This window comes from Erythranthe guttata, chromosome 4 (assembly GCF_056151865.1).
Source record: "Erythranthe guttata isolate IM_541 chromosome 4, IM_541, whole genome shotgun sequence".
Classification (NCBI taxonomy): Eukaryota; Viridiplantae; Streptophyta; class Magnoliopsida; order Lamiales; family Phrymaceae; genus Erythranthe; species Erythranthe guttata.
In genome coordinates this window covers 4,867,007-4,886,403 of record NC_142536.1, presented here as the reverse complement: position 1 = coordinate 4,886,403, position 19,397 = coordinate 4,867,007, and the positions used below count along the sequence as shown (strand labels likewise).

Below are 19,397 nucleotides of genomic sequence, written 5' to 3'. Positions count from 1 at the left end.
TATTTTTAGTTTGATTTTGGCAAGATTAGAGATTGTATGCCATGTGATAAAATTATGCATGAATAAGTCACATTTTGAGTTTTAGATAACTAAATACATCAAAGTTGTTAGTAGGTTTATTGATTAATGTATATCTTTCTCATTTGACATTTGATTTTGGTGATTCAACTTGGATTAGAAAGCTAACTGAAAAACCTACAAATTTTTAGTTTCCGGTTTTGTGAAATTTTGAGTAAAAAATGATCAAATTCACGTTTGAAGTCGAAACAGTATTATTAAAACTCGAGCTTATTTAAATTGTATTACAAGCAATCAGAATATGAATAGATTTTGTTTCAATTGTTGACTAATCACACCTTAATGAAGCAAAATTTTGTCTACATAGCTAAAAACCACAATTTCTAAAGCATCCCTCTAGCACTCGAAAACTGCATTCTCGAGTTCAATTTTCAATGTATAAACTTCTAGAAGCATCTTATTAACGATATATATCATTGGTTTACGCGCACCCTTGATCGGCCATACTACTTGCAATTGTCAGAAAAGCTGATATGGCTGCTCCATGCACCAAAGCCCTACACCAAGTAATATGAACGAACCTCAGACGATCCAAACGAGCACAAAAATTGAAATTTAAAATTATTTAAAAAAAAACGTGGGTATAAATATATAATTTAATCGCCTTACTCGGGACTCTCTTTCGGGTAACCAAAATCAGCTGCTGCTTTGAGTGCTCTTTGGTACGTTTGCTTCATCGCCTCCTACACAATTTTTAAGAATAACGAAACCAGAACTATGTCATAAATGCGAAGAATATGATTAAATCTATTTTACTCGATTTAAAATTACTTTCGAAATCTTTGTTACGTACCTGTAATTTGGATTCGAAATCTTCGGGAGACCAACTTAAATTACACTCTTTAAGTTCGAGTTCCCCGGCTACTACCTGTAATAGATTAATAGCAATGATTAAGAAAAAAAATCGTATGTTATTTGTAACCTATTTTTTTTAAATATATTAATTTATATACACATAAAATCGAGGGGTCGAAGAATATGTAATATACCCCTCCTAGACCGGCAGCCATTGACGGAGCAACGAAAACATTGGCCTTCCTTAAGACATCAACCGCTTCATGCGTACAAGGCATATTCGAGCCTATAATAAATAAAAAATTAAATTAAAAAAAATCTCGAGATGGATAACAATATATAGAAGTTGATAGTGACTAGTACCTTCTACAATTATACGACAACCGGAGTTGACTAAATTGATGGCATCGGATTGGTCGATCTCGTTCTGAGAGGCACAAGGGAATGCCACGTCAGATCTTTCGCTCCAAGGCTTTGCTTCGTCGTAGTACTTCGAACGGGCGTAAGTTTTCGAATAGTCTCTGCACGTGTGTTAATTTATTTTAAGGTGATAAAGATTTGAAATTTAAATATTGGAGAAGCAAATAGTTTTTTTTACAAACCTCAAACTTCTATTCTGGGATTTAATTTCTCTCAGAAAAGATATTTTCATGAAATCAAATCCGTCCTCGTCCACCAAATAACCCTTTGAATCTGTCAAAAAAAAAAAAAAAGAATTATAAATTTATAATACTCGAAAATTAATAAATTCAAACATCGAAATAACAAATTTAATACCTGAAACTGTAATGGGAAGAGCACCGTAAGCAAGAAGCTTCTCTAGGACGTGCATCGATACCTTTCCGGAACCACTGACTGCACATCTGGTGAAGCAAAGAATCGATCCGAATGAAAAAAAAAAAGAAGAAAATAATAAATAAATTAAAAAAACACATTGTAAAACTATATTTTAAATAGGGTAAATTACAACCACCCTGAGGTATGGTCAAATTACGAAAACCCACCTCCTGTTTGGGTAATTACAACCACCCCATCAACTATAAATCTTCTTACACGTCCACCCTTGCGGTTTCAAATTTAAGGGAATCTTCGATATTATATGGAATATTATCACTTTTGTACCCGTTTTATCCCATTCGAGCTCTATATTTTGAAGCAAGATGATCATAAGATGTGTTTTTTGGCTTGTATATATCAGATTGTGGTGCATCATAAACTGTATTTTTACACAAAACGAGTACAAACTAGAGCACATTCCACGGAATCTAGATGATTACGTTGAATTTGACACCATAAAGGTGGAGGTGTAAGAAGACTCATAGTTGAGGGGCGTAGATGTAATTATCCAAACAAGAGGGGGATTTTCGTAATTTGACCATACCTCAAAGGGGGGTTTGTAATTTACCCTATTTAAATAAGTTCACTAAACAAAAAGAAGAAAAAGAAAACCTTAGTCCTTTTAGTTCTTTATTCATGTCCATAAGCATAAGTTGGGCGAAGAAAACCTGCAAAGAACGAAAGAGGGTTCAAATAGATTTAACATAATAATAATAAATTCCGATTCGTAAGTGTAGAGACGATCAAGGGAAAATTTGGTTACCAATCCATAGCCAGTAGCTTCGGTACGGAGGCTCAAGCCAGACCAACTTATTCTCGGCCCGGTAAAACTTCCCTGCATAACCAAAATCTATTCCATTATCACTTGAAAATAATTCCGTTTTCAAAGAGTTGCATCATATTACAAGTTAAATACCATAAGAGATTAATTAATACACTGAGGCCTCGTTCGGGAATAAGGATATGATTTGATAGACAATATAATCAAGATTGAAGCCCGTGATTAGAAATGGGCCCGGGATTTAATCAAGCATTGGCCATGAATGATACTGAGTCCACCTCGGCCCTATTGTTACACAGTCCTATGATGGATATTTACCTAATACAAGGATTATATAATCATAAATCCGGAACACGAGATAAATATGACATATTGCATGAACATGGCCCGTGTAATCCTATCCAATCTAATCGATCTTATCAATCTCGTCAATACTCCCAAACGAGGCCCTAAGGGAATTAATTTCAAACAGTAGCTAACGAGTTTGGCAAATTCGATAAGACAAGTGCAAATACAACTTCGTTTTTTCGGACTAAAAAAATTCATAAAGTATGCAGTTTTAACCTGAGAATGACCGGTCAAACGTCTATATTGTCCGTATAAGTAGCCCATTTCACGAGTGCCGACGCCCATTTCCTCCGAAGGAAGATCCTATTTCGAAAAGAAAAATATATATATAATAATTAAAAAAAAAAAAGAAAAAAGTAATGATGACTCATAGACAAGACTAGAGAAAAACCGAGCATGTACCGTCTTACAATAATACCTTGTCGGAACCCAAATAGCGGTACAGCTCGTTCATGAAGCTTTGGCAAAATTTCATGATCTATAAAAAATGCGATTCAAGATTCAGAAAAAAAAATATACGAGGTCGATGTTTTGAAGATTTGATTTTTATTTACTCGTATATTTGCGGATACAAAATATAAAGACCTCGTTGTCACTTTTGCCCTTGGGATCGAAATCACTCCCTCCCGAAGAGCCTCCGAGCCTGTACGGTGATAGAGCATTTCTTAACGTCTGCACGCAAATAAAACATTGTAAAGCTGTGAAATTAGACGCATTATATCGTGTATTTGATAAACCTATTACTTATATTTCACATCAAAAGAAAAATATTTACGAGAGGACGTGCAACTTAGATTCGTGTCCTCTAAGAACCCCACTTAGGAGTGGAAATCGAACGGAATTAGCACTTTTGGAAAAATTCCAAATTTTCCAAAAGAAAAAAAAGTGAAAAACTAATTCCAATTCCATTCCAAAAAACAAAATGGGATCCCGGGATCTCGGAAATTGGACGAAAAGAAATCGTTCGAAAATCGGGAATTTTTTGGATCGAAAAAATTGGAAATTCCATTTTTCCATTTTCTTACTCACGTATAATATAAAATTCATAACCATATTGATATTATAATTTACAAGTTAAATTTCAAAAAAAAAATGGGAAAATTGGAATTTTGGAATTCGAAATGAAAAATATTGTTCCAAAATCGGAAATTTTTGGGTTAAAGACGTCGGAATTTGAAAATTCCGTTCGAATTTCCACCCCTAACTACCCACTAGTACAAGTAAAAATTTCAAGAAATGCATATCTAACCCAACATAAAAACAATGAACCAAATTCAGGGAAACATACAAAAGAAAAAACCAAGAATGTAAGCAATTAGTATATCGCAAACAATTAAACATGAACAAAAAACGCACCTGCTGAAAACTAAGAAACTTAGCAACGCTCAAATTCATCGATGGATGAAAACGAAGACCACCCCTGCATGGACCAAGTGTCTGGTTAAAATGAACCCTAAATCCTCGATTTACGTTCGTTTCGCCCCTATCGTCCACCCATGGAACCCTAAATATAATTGTCCGTTCGGGTTCTAATAATCGCTCCATGGTATTTACATAGCTGCAAATAGTCATCACAAAATTCCGTAAAAAAAAAATAAAAAAAAAATCGAATACTAACTTAAAAACATGATTGACGAGGCAAATGTACTTGGAATTTTTCGAGATGACTCTTTCCAAAGCGTGAACAACTTCTTGAACAGACTGTATGAATTCGGCTTCGTGCGGATCTCTTCTCAATGCAGCTTCAACAATCGATCCAGCCGATTTCGACATAAGAGCTGCACTTACGTGCTCAATTGTATGAGATTAAAAAAAAAGAGACTTTTTAAATCAAATTATTATCATATAAATAGTGTGCAATTAATCACCTTAATCGTGCTATGCTGATACATTGGACTTATGCTAGGAAAATTATACGGAAAAAAACGGACCTTTCACGTAAATCGGTTTATCAACAATTAGCTTCTCCTTAGAAGCTTGCTGCAAACGAAGAGCCTCTTTATGAAGCAAGCTATTATTATGCTCCTCCAACGCACTCATCTGCATATTCCTACTCCCTTCGTTACCGTACGGGTTTCTTCTATGCTTCCTACCGTATTCTCTACACACAGAACAGAATATTCTCGCGGTCCCGTCTTTCACATCAACGTAAGCCCACTTATACGTCTCGGCCCACTCCTCTCTCCATCTCTTAACAACCTTCTTCTTCCTTTTCCCAGTTTGCCCCTTGGACAAATCTTGATCGTCGCTTAGAAGCTGAGAGCCGATCATATGCGAGTTCGAGTTTTCGGGGTGGTCTTTGACCGGGGAAGACTCGTGCGTGTGGACATCGAGGAGAGTGTGGTGCGCGAAAGATTGTTCGTCCTCTTCTGGGCCGATTTCCAAATCGATTTCCTCGCCGATTTCACGAACTACAAGACTGTTGTTATTAAGCCTCTGAGCCTGATGGAGCAAGTTCATATTATCATCCATCATAGAAGTCATCCCAATTATTCCAACGGCTCGAGTTCACATTCAGCATCAAAGATTTTTCCCTCTCTGAAAATTAAAAAAAAATTAAAAAAAAAATGAACTCCATATGTTTCGAATTAAAACAAGAAAACTCTATTTACTCTCATGACCAATGATGTTTGGCGATTCAAATGAGCTATGTATTGTACTAGTTACCGTATCGTATAGAAGAACATACGTATCACGACACGTTAGCTTCTCAAATCAATTTAGACCTCGTTTGGTTGTCAAGATACCTAAAAGGCAAGATAAGCCATGATAATATAAAATTTACGCGTCGACCCGAGAAGTTACTAGGCATACCAAACATCAAACAAAGTCCAATTATTTAGTTAATCACGGCTAATCTTCCCAACCAAACGAGTCCTTACTGTACTTCTTCGCATACACGTTAGTTCATATGCCACAATTAACAAGAAAACTCTAATTACTCTGTATTTACTATCGTTAGGCTATGTTTGATACTTGAATTTGAACGAAGAACACTTAGGGTCTACAATTGTGTACCTCGATATGCAGCAAAACACAAACGGAAGCTTTCATCTTTACTATGTATATATCTTGTGCACCATACACCATGAGATATAGGCCTATTCATTTCCCGTATCGGTATACGAGATTAAACATCATAATTCATAACAAAACATCAATCAAAAGATATGAACTGAAATTAAAATGACAAATGAAAAATTCAAGAAACAGCCCACATATTTTGCCAGAATTTAAGCCAACAGATATATATCTGTGTGTATATAATTATATATACGAATATGTATATAAAACAATGCAACCTCAGAGATAACGAAAGAAACCAACAATCCCACCAAACATCACTAAAAAGATACAATTTTTAGATTATAAATTGAAAACCCAGAATCAATTTCAACGAATAATCACTCCAAACATAAGAAAAAAGTAACGAAAGAACAAAAAAAAATTGAAAAAAAAAATTAAATTAGATCAGCTTGCCTTGCACCTTGGGTGAAAAAAAAAAAGAGAATCTTGAAGTTTACAGGCGAAAAAAAATTGGAGTGAGGAAAGGTCTGTGGAGGGGTGTAAGAGAAGAAGGAAATAGCGGGATCGTGTTCGGAATCGTGTTTTCTCCAATCAGTAAATAAACAAAATTACAGTGAAATGAGTGATTATTGAAGTCGATGGTGGAAGACGAAACTGGATTTTTGAGTTTGTTGGAAATTTTAGAGAGAGAGAGAGAGAGAGAGAGAGAGAGAATGAATAAGAAAAAAAAAATCTTCTGAAAAAAGGAAACAAAAATGAAAAATTGAGAAAAATTATTTTTGTGAAAAATAGTGTGATGGCCTTTAATTGAAATATAAAAAATATATATTGCCCATAATTGGAATAATAGTAAATTTTAAGGACTTCTCTCAAATTACCCCTTAATTTTCTAACTCAAAAAAAATTATCCAGAAGTAACAATTATTGAATAATATTATTTTCTATTAAGTAATTATTATTTACAAAAAATAAACGTTGACACATGTAATGATGTAAAAGGTGTTTAATAATAAATAATAATTTTTATTTTTCTAATTATTTTTTATTTTTAATTTTTTTAGTTTTTTTTTTTACTTTATTATTCGGTGTAATTATTTTTTTAATTTTTTATTTCTCTAACATCTTTGTAATTATTTTTCTTTGTCGATGTAATTATTATATTTTCTAACTTTTTTATTTTTCTATGAAAACGGTAATGATTTTTTTTATAATTCTTTTTATAAATGATATTTCACTTAATATTTTCTTCAAATATACTTATTTTTAGTGTCATGTGTTTCAATAATTATTTTGTTCGCTATTGTCAACACTAGTTCATATAAATCAAAAACTAATTTGAATTAGAAAAACGGGCAAATTACAGGCACCTTCCTGGGGCAAGGGCAAATTACGGCCACCTTTCTAAAATAAGATCAAATTACGAAAAAATCCCTCTTGTTTGGTAATTACAATCGCCCATCAACTATGTCTTATGAAAACTCACATCATTCAATACATAGTCGTGGGGATATTTGTATTTATCCAAATAAAAGAAGTTTTTTCGTAATTTAATCTTACTTAATGAATAACCGTAATTTGACTTAAAAAAATATGGAAGCGTGGGACCAACACACATGTGGAATGGGCCGAATTATACGATAATGGACTAATCATCGGCAAAGGCCCAACATCATATACAAAAAGGTATGGCCCAAAATAATATTTTATAATAAAGTTTTTATATCATTTTTTATTTTGTAAATTTATATTATAATAATAAATAAATAAAACTTTTTTCACAAAATTCATGCTTCAGTTTCAACAAAAATAATAATAAATAAATAACCATCCAATCCCCTTTTTTGATTCCCCAAACACAACACAACAAAACAAATTACGTCTCTACCAAATCATCTACTCCCATTTTGACAAAAAAAAAAGAAAAAAAAAAAAAAAAAAAAAGGTCCAAAAAGTAAAGAAGATGAAGACAAGGGGCATATATGTCAATTCTAGTTATTCACTTGAGTAATAATAATATTCTCCTCACAGACAATGTAGAAAGTTAGGGTGCGTTTGGCTCGGACAAAAAAGATGGACAAAAAGGATACTACTCTACCACTAGTTGTCATCTTTCTCAAAGAAATTTATCAGATCGTGGTTTTGAAAATGACATTATTGTCCCTACCATACACCTATTTCACAAAATATTACATTTATAATATCAATAAAATTATTTACTTTATATTATAGGTGAATAGAATATGGAAACTTCGAATTCGTCGATTTCGATCGACATTTATATAGTTTTCTAATAATTTTTCTTCTTCTTTAATTTTTAAGATACTGGTTTTTTTTACTGACATTTAATTGAAATTAATTTTTCACTTCCATTTGTTTTTCCAAAAGTGCCAATTTTAGATTTGCCCGATCCCACAGCCTTAGTGCAGTGTTAAATTTGGTCCGAGTAAAGTAAAATAAAAAGAAATTTTATATGCATTGAAGTACAAAATAAACGGCGTGACTTAGATAATGAAAGTACAAAATATTACGATATCACATAAAATGGAAAATGTGAAACGAAAAAAAATCCCTTCCAACAACAATTTATTTAGGTCTCATTTGTTTACCCATATCGGAATAGTTTGGAATTTGAATTGAATTAATTCCCTACGACTCACTAATTTTAGATTAATATTTGTACACCATCTTTAAAACCTCTAACTTAATAAAATTAAGTTATGATTTTAAAGATAACTATCTTTTCATTTTTTACTCACCCTATATTATTATTACATGAGAAGGTACTAGTTGCATGAAATACTAGTATTTAATCGCAAATTACAACTTCTATAATGAATTGAAGTAAGTACGAATCTTATCAACTAATTTCTTTTTACAATTAATAATACTTATAACTAGTAATCGAACTATGCCTTAGTTTTATCTACCACATTACAAGATTTCAAAATTAATTTTATTTTAAGCTTCTCGTATGTTTTACAAACTATTTTACGAGACTGTACAAAAAAAAAAAAAAATTCCTTTGTATTTTATCCAACATATAATTTATGTTCCCTTTCATCCTCACACCAAACACGCCCTTAATATGCCACCATCTCTAAGTCAAAAGTTTATTATCCATGTTCCGTACTGCCAAGGGTGAGATTAGCAAAAGCCATGGGAGAAAAAAATATGAGAGATGGATAGAGAGAGAAAATTGAGTTTTAGAGAGAGAGAGAGAGAGAGAGAGAGAGAGAGATAGAAGAGGTAAAAATAAAAAATTAAAAAAATACCCAAATTTCACCCAGAGACTATACATACACATCAGTATATCTAATTTAGAGAGAGAGAGAGAGAGAGAGAAAATCTAAATCCTCCTTTTTTAATTGTACTAATCGATATATATATACACACACACACTGAAAAATGGTTGAATCTGAATCCAACCCTTCGCTGCTGCTGCTCCGATCTTCTTCAATTCCTTAGCTCCAAACGAATCCACTTTTTTTTTAATTTATAAATATTTTTTTAATGGAGTGAAAATAGGAAGGACAAGATTAAATACTTGTTTTCTCCTTCGATTTTCGATTGTTGTTTCATTTTTGTATACCTTTTTTTTTTCGATTGTCGAGAATGGACAGTGGCGATGGTGGGGAGGTGGCATCAGCTGCGGCGGGTCCACCTACGCCGCTAGAATGGAAATTCTCTCAGGTCTTTGGCGAGCGAACGGCCGGCGAAGAAGTACAGGAAGGTAAAAAAAAAAAAAGATGATGATTTGATGAAATGGGGAACCAATTTGTTTGCTTTGGGCTTGGATCTTGTTGTTAGGGTTTTGGTTTCTGTGAATTTGATCTGTTTCTCGATCGTTTCATTGCTTGATTTTTAGTAGGGGTTAAGGGTGTTTGGCTGGGGTTTGAGTGAGTGATCTGCATGTCAGTGTTATAATCGGTTGTTTCGGAAGCGAATTCAGTTCAATGTTATGCTGCTTAGTTCTTACTTAATTCACTTTGTTTTTGTCAAGATTATTGTAGCTGTGGGCTTCGATTTTTGTAATTGTTTTCAGTGTGCTTTCCAACTTTTTTCTGTACTATTGATTGTTTTTACGAAGATCTAAGTCCATTGCTTATACTACAAGCTTCGATTGTAATGGTATGGCAAAGTGAAAGCAGGCTTGTTTACTCTCTGCATGAAGAAATTAAGCTATAGTTGAAAGTATATCTATATATGCTGCCAATTGTTGCAAAGCTGATGGGCTTGAGGTTCTTCAGTCAACTCGCTTTAATAGTCGCTATGGTATATTAGACACGAGTTGTCAAGTAGATTCTTTTTTGTAATTTTTGGTCGTAAAGTGGGGCACGTGTCACTAGATCATTTGTGGCTTACATATATCCACTATATTCTCTCGGAATAAACGAACTAGGACTTTACAAGTGTTTGGTGAAAATGCGATAATGCTGAACTTTGAAGAGACCTGAAATGACGCATATCCATTTGGCATGCGTTAGAAATTTCTCAATAGTGTCTTGATTTGGCATGATAAGTTGGAAAGAGAAGGATGCCAAGCGTAAAGTTGTTTTCAATTGAAAGATATGATTGTTCCCTTTTGCTGATTATTGCATTTATTGACTTTCTCCGAGTAATTAATTTTCATCGGTTGCCCAAATTAGGTTTCAGTTTCACCATAGATGTTGTGGTATGTGTGACAACTTGTAAATCTACAACTTGGATGGTTGAACTTAATGAACTGGTTTATGAATAGAAAATGGATGGGGGAGAACTGCTAGCTAATGAATTAGCGCAACATCTAGAGATAGGATCAATAGTTCCCTGAATAACGAAAGATATATGAATTGTTATCTCTAACGTCACCCACATTCTTGATAGATAGGGTATCTGATTGCGTCTTACTTTGGCTTGAACTGAATATACCAAGATTTCTCTTTTCTGCTTTTGATCATCTAGTATCTTGCTTTGATCTGATGTCCGTGTCTCGAATATCTATCTTTAGTTTTTGACCTTTCGTTTTTTTATTTGCAGTGGATATCATCTCAGCCATTGAATTTGATAAAACTGGTGATCATCTGGCAACTGGTGATCGTGGTGGAAGGGTGGTGTTGTTTGAAAGGACAGATACTAAAGAGGTTAGGTTCTGCAATATCAAAAGATTCTATTGCTTGATGATGCTGTCATCTATGTTAAGTTTCTTTCGATTATGCAAATACAAATGCAGCATGGTGGAAATCGAAGAGATTTAGAGAGGATGGATTATTCAGTTACTCGACACCCAGAGTTTCGTTACAAAACCGAATTTCAGAGCCATGAACCTGAGGTGTGTATTTATTGCAAATTTCCAACTTGTCCCCTCTCGTTGTTATCCAGATCATATCAAAGCAATTTCGAAAAATAATTGCTTATCCAAATATGTGGGATTTCATTTAATGTGTGCGCGCGTATTCTTTTTCTTCAGTTTGATTATCTCAAGAGTTTGGAAATCGAGGAGAAAATCAACAAGATTCGGTGGTGCCAGACAGCCAATGGTGCCCTCTTTCTTTTGTCTACTAATGACAAAACTATTAAGTTTTGGAAGGTAAAAACTAATGTTTGTTGTTGTTAAATGTCCTTAAGTCATTATACTTCAATTCATGCTCGTCTAGTCAAATCTTATTGTTCTGAAGCTTTTGATCATCATATTTTGTAACGTGCGATCTTGATTCTCCAACATTGTTCTTTTCCTTTTCCTTCAGCATCTTCCCAGTGAACCGTTGTTGGTCTATCAGCATTAATGCCATTGATGCACTAACTTGAGAAATATATATCCGCACTTTCTCCGTGAATCTTTCAAATTAACATGTTGAACTTTATTAAATCACATGTGTCTTTAGATTCCTTCTTTGTTTATAAGGATGATGGGTTTACTTTATAGTAATTTTCATGGTATTGGGAGACTCCCATCTTTACCGTAATATAGCTTTGGAAAATATAACTGCTTTCTATGGAATCAGATCCACTTGGAGATTATTATACATTTGCGATAAAAATATGGGAACTAAATCAATCAAGATTTCTTTTTTCTGCTTTAGAAAGCTTCATCCCTTGTGGGTTCGTGTTCCAAAGTATTCAATTAGTTACTGTGTGGTTCATTTGACAATTTTATATCTTTGTTTAACAGGTCCAAGAGAAGAAAGTCAAGAAAATTTCTGAGATGAATATGGACCCAATTAAAGCTTCCGGAAATGGTGGTATTGCAAGTTCTAGTTTTTCTTCGAGTCCTAAGACCAATCTTGCTAATGGTGACTGTTCAGATCAATCTGAAACCAACAACTTGTCCTTTCCGCCCGGTGGAATCTCCTCACTGCGATTACCAGTGGTAATTGCACTTAACTCAGCTACAGCTGTATTGGTCAAATTAAAGATTCTTTAAAATTAACCAGCTTTTGATACTTTTGGTTGAACAGTTCTAGGTGTTCTCTTATATTCTGTTTGTTTGCGTGTCTTTAATGTGAATATGACTTTCTAAAGTCTTATCAGTTATCAATACTGGCTATGAAGCTCAGTGTTGAGTGTGCATGTCAATATTAAACATTATGTAGCGTTCAGTGAGAACTATTTAATGTGGATAAATATAATATTTTTTCCTCACAACACTTGACTATACAATCGTAGGTCACAAGCAGCGAGACAAGTCTTCTTGCAAGATGCAGGAGGGTATATGCTCATGCACATGACTACCATATCAATTCCATTTCAAACAACAGGTTAAGAACTGTTTGTCTTTTTTCGTCTACTTGTTAGGCTACCAGTTTTATGTCATTTAAGTTTTGATGCAGTTCTTTTACTGTGATTTTGATTCTGAGCTCGTATTTTGATGTAGTGTGCACCCCTTGGTCCAATCTTCTGGTCATTTGCTGTATTTGAATTTACAATTAATTTCTATTTGTAATGCATTGCAGTGATGGCGAGACATTTATATCAGCTGATGATCTCCGGATTAATCTTTGGAACTTGGAAATAAGCAATCAAAGTTTCAATATTGTTGATGTCAAGCCAACAAACATGGAGGATCTAACTGGTAATCTTTTATTTTTCTTTTTTTGGGTTTGACAAAAAATCAATTTTTGTAACTAAAGTTATAGAGAGCAGTAGTATGGGATCATCATAAACTACAATAGCGACATGCTTTAATTGGTTTCCACTTGTTTCTTACTGCAGAAGTGATAACTTCAGCAGAATTTCACCCCACTCATTGCAATATGTTAGCATATAGTAGTTCGAAAGGATCAATCCGTCTCATTGATTTGCGACAATCTGCGCTGTGTGATTCACATTCTAAACTGTAAGTTCTTTGGTAGTCATTTCCATTTCATGCTCCTATAAAAAAGTCAACGATATCTCTAAAATGGGAAGTCAAATCTTCGATTACCGTGAGCGGCTTTAGTTTTGCTATATAGGGTTGTTTACTTTGGTTTTTTCGTCGCTTAATCTTATGGATGAGACATTCATTACCTTTCATATACAGATTTGAGGAGCAGGAGGCACCTGGCTCAAGATCATTTTTCACTGAGATAATTGCTTCGATTTCCGATGTTAAGTTTGCAAGGGATGGAAGATATTTATTGAGCCGTGATTACATGACCCTTAAGGTTCTCCTTCTTCTCTATCATTTCTTCTCTTCCGATGCTGCTTGTTTTCAATACTTCAATTTTCTTATTTGAATTCGTCATGTTTACATCTTTTCTTTTGTTCAACATGTGCATATTGAAAGCAGTATATATTTTGAGATGGAAAATGTTCGATGGGTTTTATGATTAAACCTTATGAAATTAGATCATTAGGAATAAGTTGCTAGGAATTTTACATGCACAAGGTTTATTTAGAAGTCGGAATTGCATTCACGTAATAATAATCAGTATTTTATATTTGTCATTTAATTAATTCTCGGTGATCCATATTCATTGGTTTCAGTTGTGGGATATTAATATGGATTCTGGTCCAGTGTCAACCTTCCAGGTTCATGAGTATTTAAGACCCAAGGTGAACTTCTTTACCAAAGCACCATTATCCGTGATTTTTTTTTAATAAAAATATTGTGAAGCTGATTAAAAATGTACTTTGATAATATCCAGCTATGCGACTTGTATGAAAATGATTCCATTTTTGATAAATTTGAATGCTGCCTGAGCGGTGATGGTAACCGAGTGGCTACTGGTTCTTACAGGTACTGTCAAGATTTTGTTCCGTTTTCTCAGTGCTGTTACATCTTTGTCTACCTAACTAAATGTTTATAAATAAAAAAAATAAAAAAATTGTTTTCAGCAATCTATTCCGTATATTTGGCTCTACAACGGGCAGTACCGAGGCAACTACTCTAGAAGCAAGCAAAAATCCAATGAGGTATTTCATCAGATTAAAAATCTTCCGGAAAAAAAAAATCTTGCTTATTTCTAAAATATCTCTCAACGGCATTTTCAGAAGGCAGGTCCAGACCCCTTCTAGGCCTTCCAGATCCTTGACCAGTAGCATCAGTCGTGTCGTAAGACGAGGTATTATTTATTTATTTTCCCAAAAAAAGAAAGGTTCTTTTGAAAATGAAATTGCACGATTTCTAAACTCGAGAAATGTTCGATCCTACGTTTGCAGGTGCAGAGAGCCCCACTGTGGATGCCAATGGGAATTCATTCGATTTCACTACGAAGCTGCTCCACCTGGCATGGCACCCATCAGAAAACTCAATCGCTTGTGCTGCAGCAAATAGCTTGTATATGTACTATGCTTAAAAAAGTCGACTTTTTTGGTACGCTTCTCTTTCAGAAAATCGAGAGCCTCCATTCGTAAAATCACTAGCACAGGTTTCGAAAGTCAACTTTCAGAATCGGGCTGCAACCTGCCATAATTTCTTTAATTTTTTTTCACCTCTCATCAAAAGTGGATGCAGCTATGTTGTTATTTTGTGTTGGGGTAGAAGTTGGGAAGGAATGTTATTTTAGCTCTCTCCGACAAAACGAAAACGAAAAGATGTCGTAAATTGTTTGTAGTTTTAAGGTAAAATGTAGTTTTTTCTTTCTTCTTCTTCTTCGAAAGGAGCTGCTGCTAACATGCAGGCCATTAAGTTTATTAACTTCTATCGTAGCATCGAACTCTATCTACTACTGTAGGAATGACGATTTTGGCCCTCTTTTTTTTCGTTTATAGATTCTTATTTGATGTTTCTCTTGTAAAAGTATTTAACCTTTGGCTTCTATTTAATTTGTACAATATTTATTTTTCTATATGGTTTTATTTTTCTTTTCTAGTGTGGTAAAGATGTACAAATACATCCATGTGCGGTGAATGTAATGTTATGATGCTTATAGAAGAATATTTTGTATTATGGTGCTTAAAATAAATATTGATAACTAATGGTGCATATAATAATTATAATTGTATGACGAACTAAAGCTAACACGAGCTCAAGAAGTTGTCGAAGATCTCGACTTTTAACATTTTCAACTAGAACATGGTTCCTTGTACTCGAATGCTGAAATATTTGTCATTTTGGGTTGTTGCGCGAAAGCAATATAATTTTATTTGACTAATATAGTCTTATCGTTAATTATTCTATTAATTAATTATCTTTCAACTAATTAAAAATGATAAAGAGCAAAGTTAAGAAAATTGTAGTTGGTAGAGCAAGAGAGAGATGCCAAATGAATCGAGTTTTTGAGTCTCTTTGTAAACACTTTCTTGGTCGTGTTTAGCACACATAACTTGCGCCTAATGTGATTTATATCTCAGTGTGATTTGTAAGCTATTGCACGAGAGTGAAGAATTTCGCAATGCATTTACATGATCGGTTCCTTAATTAAAAAAAAAATTGTTTTTTGAGCTAGTTTTTCTATATCATATAGTTGAAAATGATAATTCTATTGTTTTATTTTATGAATGCGTATTACATATGTATTAATGTCAACGCAATATATATATCCAATCTTTTATTTTATCGTAAATCAGCACCGAATACAGTCAGTCAGTTATTCAGAACTATAATATCTAACGATTCGAGTTCGATTTTCTCTGTCAACACTTTTTAGGTCGAACTCGTCGCACATGACTTGGCTAAAGCAATTTACACATCTCGTGTGATTTGCGTAACCGCACGAGAGTAGAGTTTACCTATCGCACGTCTACACGCATACTCCACAAAATTCAACCGAAAAACTCGTCTACACAATCTTTATTTGAAGATCACATGTTTAAGGTAAAGAATAACATTTTTGACATAAATTGACATAATTGTCTCTTTGTTTACATTTGAATGTTGTCATCTTATATCAAAAGCTATTCTATTGGCCCCTCACTTTATATTTAAATAATATTTAATTGTTTGGTTCAAATAATTCCAAGAACAAGGAATCTGATTATTTTATAAACTATTACCCTAATCAATACTTACCAGGTAAATCACTCAAACTAACTACTCCACTATGAAAAGAGGATTAGTGAAATAAGTGAAATAATAGTAATAAAGGGCGGTCAGTTGACCAAAGTTCGAATTTCTTTTTTAATATTTTCTAGGTCAATCTAATGTAATTTATATTTATGTGGTTTGCAAATTATTATACTATAATCGAATTTTTATGGTGCACTTCGAGTGAATGCGTGTTGGTTCTTTTATAATAACTAGCATTTTTCTCCCATGCGATGCACGGGATATTATTTAAATAATGAAAAAAAATAATAATCAATTTAATACATAATAAGAAAATATAGTACACTAATATTCTTTCTTTTATATATAAGATAATAATAAATAAATAAATAAATAAATAAAAATAAAAATGTATATGTGTATATTATTATGTTAAATTACAAAAACCACCTCCACCTATTTGTAATTATAAAAAAAAGGGTAAATTACAAATACCCCCCTGAGGTATGGTTAAATTACAAAAACCCCCCTCTTGTTTGGATAATTACATCTACCCCCTCAACTATGATTTTTTCTTACCTTTATGGTGCCAAATTCAACATAGTCATCTAGATTCCGTGAAATGTGCTCTAGTTTGTACTCTTTGTGTAAAAAATACAGTTTCCGATGCACCACAAACTGATATATACAAGCTAAAAATCACATATTATGGTCATCTTGCTTCATAATGTAGAGTTTGAATGGGATAAAACGGGTACAAAAGTGATAATATTCCATATAATCTCGAAGATTCCACTAAATTTGATGAGTTGAGGGGGATATTTGTAATTATCCAAACAAGAGGGGTGTTTTTGTAATTTGATCATACCTCAGGGGGTGTTTGTAATTTACCCTAAAAAAAAACCTGATGTTTGTTTCCATCTTATACCAACCATTTACAGTGTGATTTTTTGTCCTTTTTTTTTTTTTTTGATTTCAGGGGATATTTTCTTTTATTTCTCACCTATTTGACAAAATATATAATAGATTGTATACATTTTCGGTTAAAAAAACTCGATCCACAGTTAATTAGAGTGGAATTTTAGTTATTAGAGATAGGTTCCGTTTAGGTATTTTTCGTTATTTAGCCTAAGTTAAGGGGTGTTTTTTTTAATTTAGCCATATTATTATGATGTTGGATCGTCGCTTTCACGCGGACTTTGTAGTGATCTTTGACATCACACAGATGACAGAAGCCCCCAATTTCTTCTTATTTCTATCCCCATAAAACCACAATTAAATTGGTTATTTTACAAGAAACCCAGATCACAAAATCACTCAAATTATCAGAAAAATTCAATCTTTTTTGTTTTATTTCATCAGAAATTATGCATTCGTCGCTGTATTATTCGGAGCAGGCGAACCTGCAATTTCCGGAGCAAGAATACCCGAAATGCCCCCGGTGTGATTCCGCCGACACCAAATTCTGCTACTACAACAACTACAACCTCTCCCAACCGCGCTACCTATGCAAGAGCTGCAAACGCTACTGGACCAAGGGCGGCGCGTTGAGGAACATCCCCGTCGGCGGCGGTGGCGGCGGAGGCTCTAGAAAGACCGCCGCGAAGCGCACCTCCTCCTCCTCCCCCGCCTCCCCCTCCGCCGCCAAACGCCCTGCTTCAGCAGCCGCGGCAGTATCGGCATCTAACGACACCAGTAACAGCAGCAGCAGCAACAACGGCGGCGGTGGTGGAATGGGTGAAAATTTGATTTTTGGGGGGCAGTTTGGGAATTTTATGGATGCATGTGGGAGTTTCAAGGGAGAGTTTGGTAATTTGCTTGATGGGCTGGATGACTCGAGTTTGCTGATGAGTGGTGGTGATCGTCGGCGGCAATTTGGTGATCCGGGTTCGGGTCGGAATTCGGATCCTCTAAACGGGTTGGAGAGTGGCGGCGATGCTGATGGATTCTTGAACATTCACGGCGGCGGCGGCGGTGGCTGGCCTGATCTTTCTATCCACACACCTGGGTCCACTTCTCAATAATATGAAGCTGATTAAATTCACAAAAATAAGATTTTTATTTTTTATTTTTATTTATTAGTGGGGCTATATTAATTAATCTCGACTATTAAGGAATCTAATTATGATTGTATAATTACGATGAATTTAAATTATATTTTATTAATATTAATACTTTAGTACTTTACTAAAAGAACAAACAATTTTGACACTACGTGATTTTTGATTCTATTTTAATATTGAAGCATTGTTGGTTCTTTTTGTATTGAATGAATAAAAATAGTTTAATAAGGTCGTTATCTAAATATTTTAAAAGTTAATTGTAAAAATAAAATATAGGCGGCGGTTATATGCAAGCCCATTTTTTTATTAGTTCAAACCCACATAAATGAGTTTATTAGTTCAAGCCCGTAAATTAATCTAATTTTATTACATCCAGACCAAAGAGGACAAATATACCCTTATTCACAAATAATACTCAAATACAAATAAATCCTATTTTTTATTTGTTCAAGACCAAAAAATAAAAAAAAAAACAAAAACAAAAAAACAAAAAGAAAATATCACGACTTTTGTTTGTAAATTCGAAAACATTAGTCGAGCATCGATCTTAATAAATATGTATGGATGAACATTAATCTATGCTTATTTCTTGTTGGGTTGCAATGCTTTGGCCGATTTTGGAAAAAAAAATTGAGATTGAAATTGTTTTTTTTTTTTTTTTTTTTTTTCCGTTGGTTTCCCAAATCGGTTTACCCAGACCGATTTTGTACATGAAAGTCGGCGTCACAATGCCGATTTTTATTAACCAAATCGGCGACACAACGTCGACTTTACAAGTTGAAATCGGCGTTCTAATGTCGATTATTGAGTACAAAATCGGTTTTCGGATACCGATATTTTTCGGATTTTTTTTAATAATACATTGTATATTTGGTTAATTGATATTTTTTAAATATTTGAAACGAAAATATTTATCACCATTCGGTGATATCTACGAACTCCTTTAACCCAATCGAGTAGAGCTTTCCGTGTCTCAAATATTTATTCGTTGGATAATTCATTTGAATAATTTTCCATCAATCCCTTAGGTTGCTACACGAAAGTATGGGAAAACGGTCTTAGAAAAACACAGATAATAAAATCG

At 33.8% G+C, this 19,397-nt stretch overlaps 3 protein-coding genes across 6 annotated transcripts; 2 read left to right on the top strand and 1 right to left on the bottom strand.

Moving 5' to 3' along the window:
• Positions 1-254: 254 nt before the first annotated feature.
• LOC105957373 (Amino acid dehydrogenase family protein) lies at positions 255-6,664 on the bottom strand. 4 transcript variants are annotated; one of them, XM_088816604.1, is made up of 17 exons: positions 6,320-6,664; positions 5,858-5,940; positions 4,771-5,377; positions 4,488-4,617; positions 4,196-4,397; positions 3,425-3,511; positions 3,258-3,317; positions 3,056-3,142; positions 2,474-2,545; positions 2,323-2,378; positions 1,651-1,736; positions 1,476-1,566; positions 1,237-1,394; positions 1,068-1,159; positions 872-946; positions 688-761; positions 255-575 (listed from the first exon to the last, which is right to left on the bottom strand). In XM_088816604.1, exons 3-17 carry the CDS (start codon positions 5,321-5,323, stop codon positions 500-502), a joined length of 1,899 nt encoding a protein of 632 aa, XP_088672730.1. In that variant the 5' UTR covers positions 5,324-5,377; positions 5,858-5,940; positions 6,320-6,664; the 3' UTR covers positions 255-499. The 4 variants fall into 4 exon arrangements, with proteins under 4 accessions (XP_088672730.1, XP_088672731.1, XP_088672732.1 ...); XM_088816605.1 differs by having other exon boundaries at positions 6,327-6,664; XM_088816606.1 differs by lacking the exon at positions 5,858-5,940 and having other exon boundaries at positions 6,327-6,664.
• A 2,226-nt stretch (positions 6,665-8,890) lies between these two features.
• LOC105958891 (serine/threonine protein phosphatase 2A 55 kDa regulatory subunit B beta isoform) lies at positions 8,891-15,111 on the top strand. Its single transcript, XM_012983264.2, has 14 exons — positions 8,891-9,596; positions 10,883-10,986; positions 11,076-11,174; positions 11,313-11,432; positions 12,015-12,212; positions 12,509-12,600; positions 12,796-12,914; positions 13,055-13,178; positions 13,362-13,485; positions 13,808-13,876; positions 13,969-14,060; positions 14,159-14,236; positions 14,315-14,385; positions 14,483-15,111. Exons 1-14 carry the CDS (start codon positions 9,479-9,481, stop codon positions 14,617-14,619), a joined length of 1,545 nt encoding a protein of 514 aa, XP_012838718.1. The 5' UTR covers positions 8,891-9,478; the 3' UTR covers positions 14,620-15,111.
• Positions 15,112-17,411: 2,300 nt separating this feature from the next.
• On the top strand, positions 17,412-18,453 carry LOC105959817 (uncharacterized). Its single transcript, XM_012984309.2, has one exon. The coding sequence runs from the start codon at positions 17,618-17,620 to the stop codon at positions 18,272-18,274; it is 657 nt and encodes a 218-aa protein (XP_012839763.2). The 5' UTR covers positions 17,412-17,617; the 3' UTR covers positions 18,275-18,453.
• The last annotated feature ends 944 nt before the right edge of the window (positions 18,454-19,397 follow it).

Coding starts and splice junctions, on each gene's coding strand:
- LOC105957373 (XM_088816604.1), bottom strand. CDS start 5,323: ATGACTTCTATGATGGATGATAATATGAACTTGCTCCATCAGGCTCAG. Junction 4,618..4,770: donor TAAACCGATTTACGTGAAAG/GTCCGTTTTTTT, acceptor ACGTAAGTGCAG/CTCTTATGTCGAAATCGGCT. Junction 3,512..4,195: donor AGTTTCTTAGTTTTCAGCAG/GTGCGTTTTTTG, acceptor ATTTGCGTGCAG/ACGTTAAGAAATGCTCTATC.
- LOC105958891 (XM_012983264.2), top strand. CDS start 9,479: ATGGACAGTGGCGATGGTGGGGAGGTGGCATCAGCTGCGGCGGGTCCA. Junction 11,433..12,014: donor AAACTATTAAGTTTTGGAAG/GTAAAAACTAAT, acceptor TTTGTTTAACAG/GTCCAAGAGAAGAAAGTCAA. Junction 12,213..12,508: donor CCTCACTGCGATTACCAGTG/GTAATTGCACTT, acceptor ATACAATCGTAG/GTCACAAGCAGCGAGACAAG.
- LOC105959817 (XM_012984309.2), top strand. CDS start 17,618: ATGCATTCGTCGCTGTATTATTCGGAGCAGGCGAACCTGCAATTTCCG.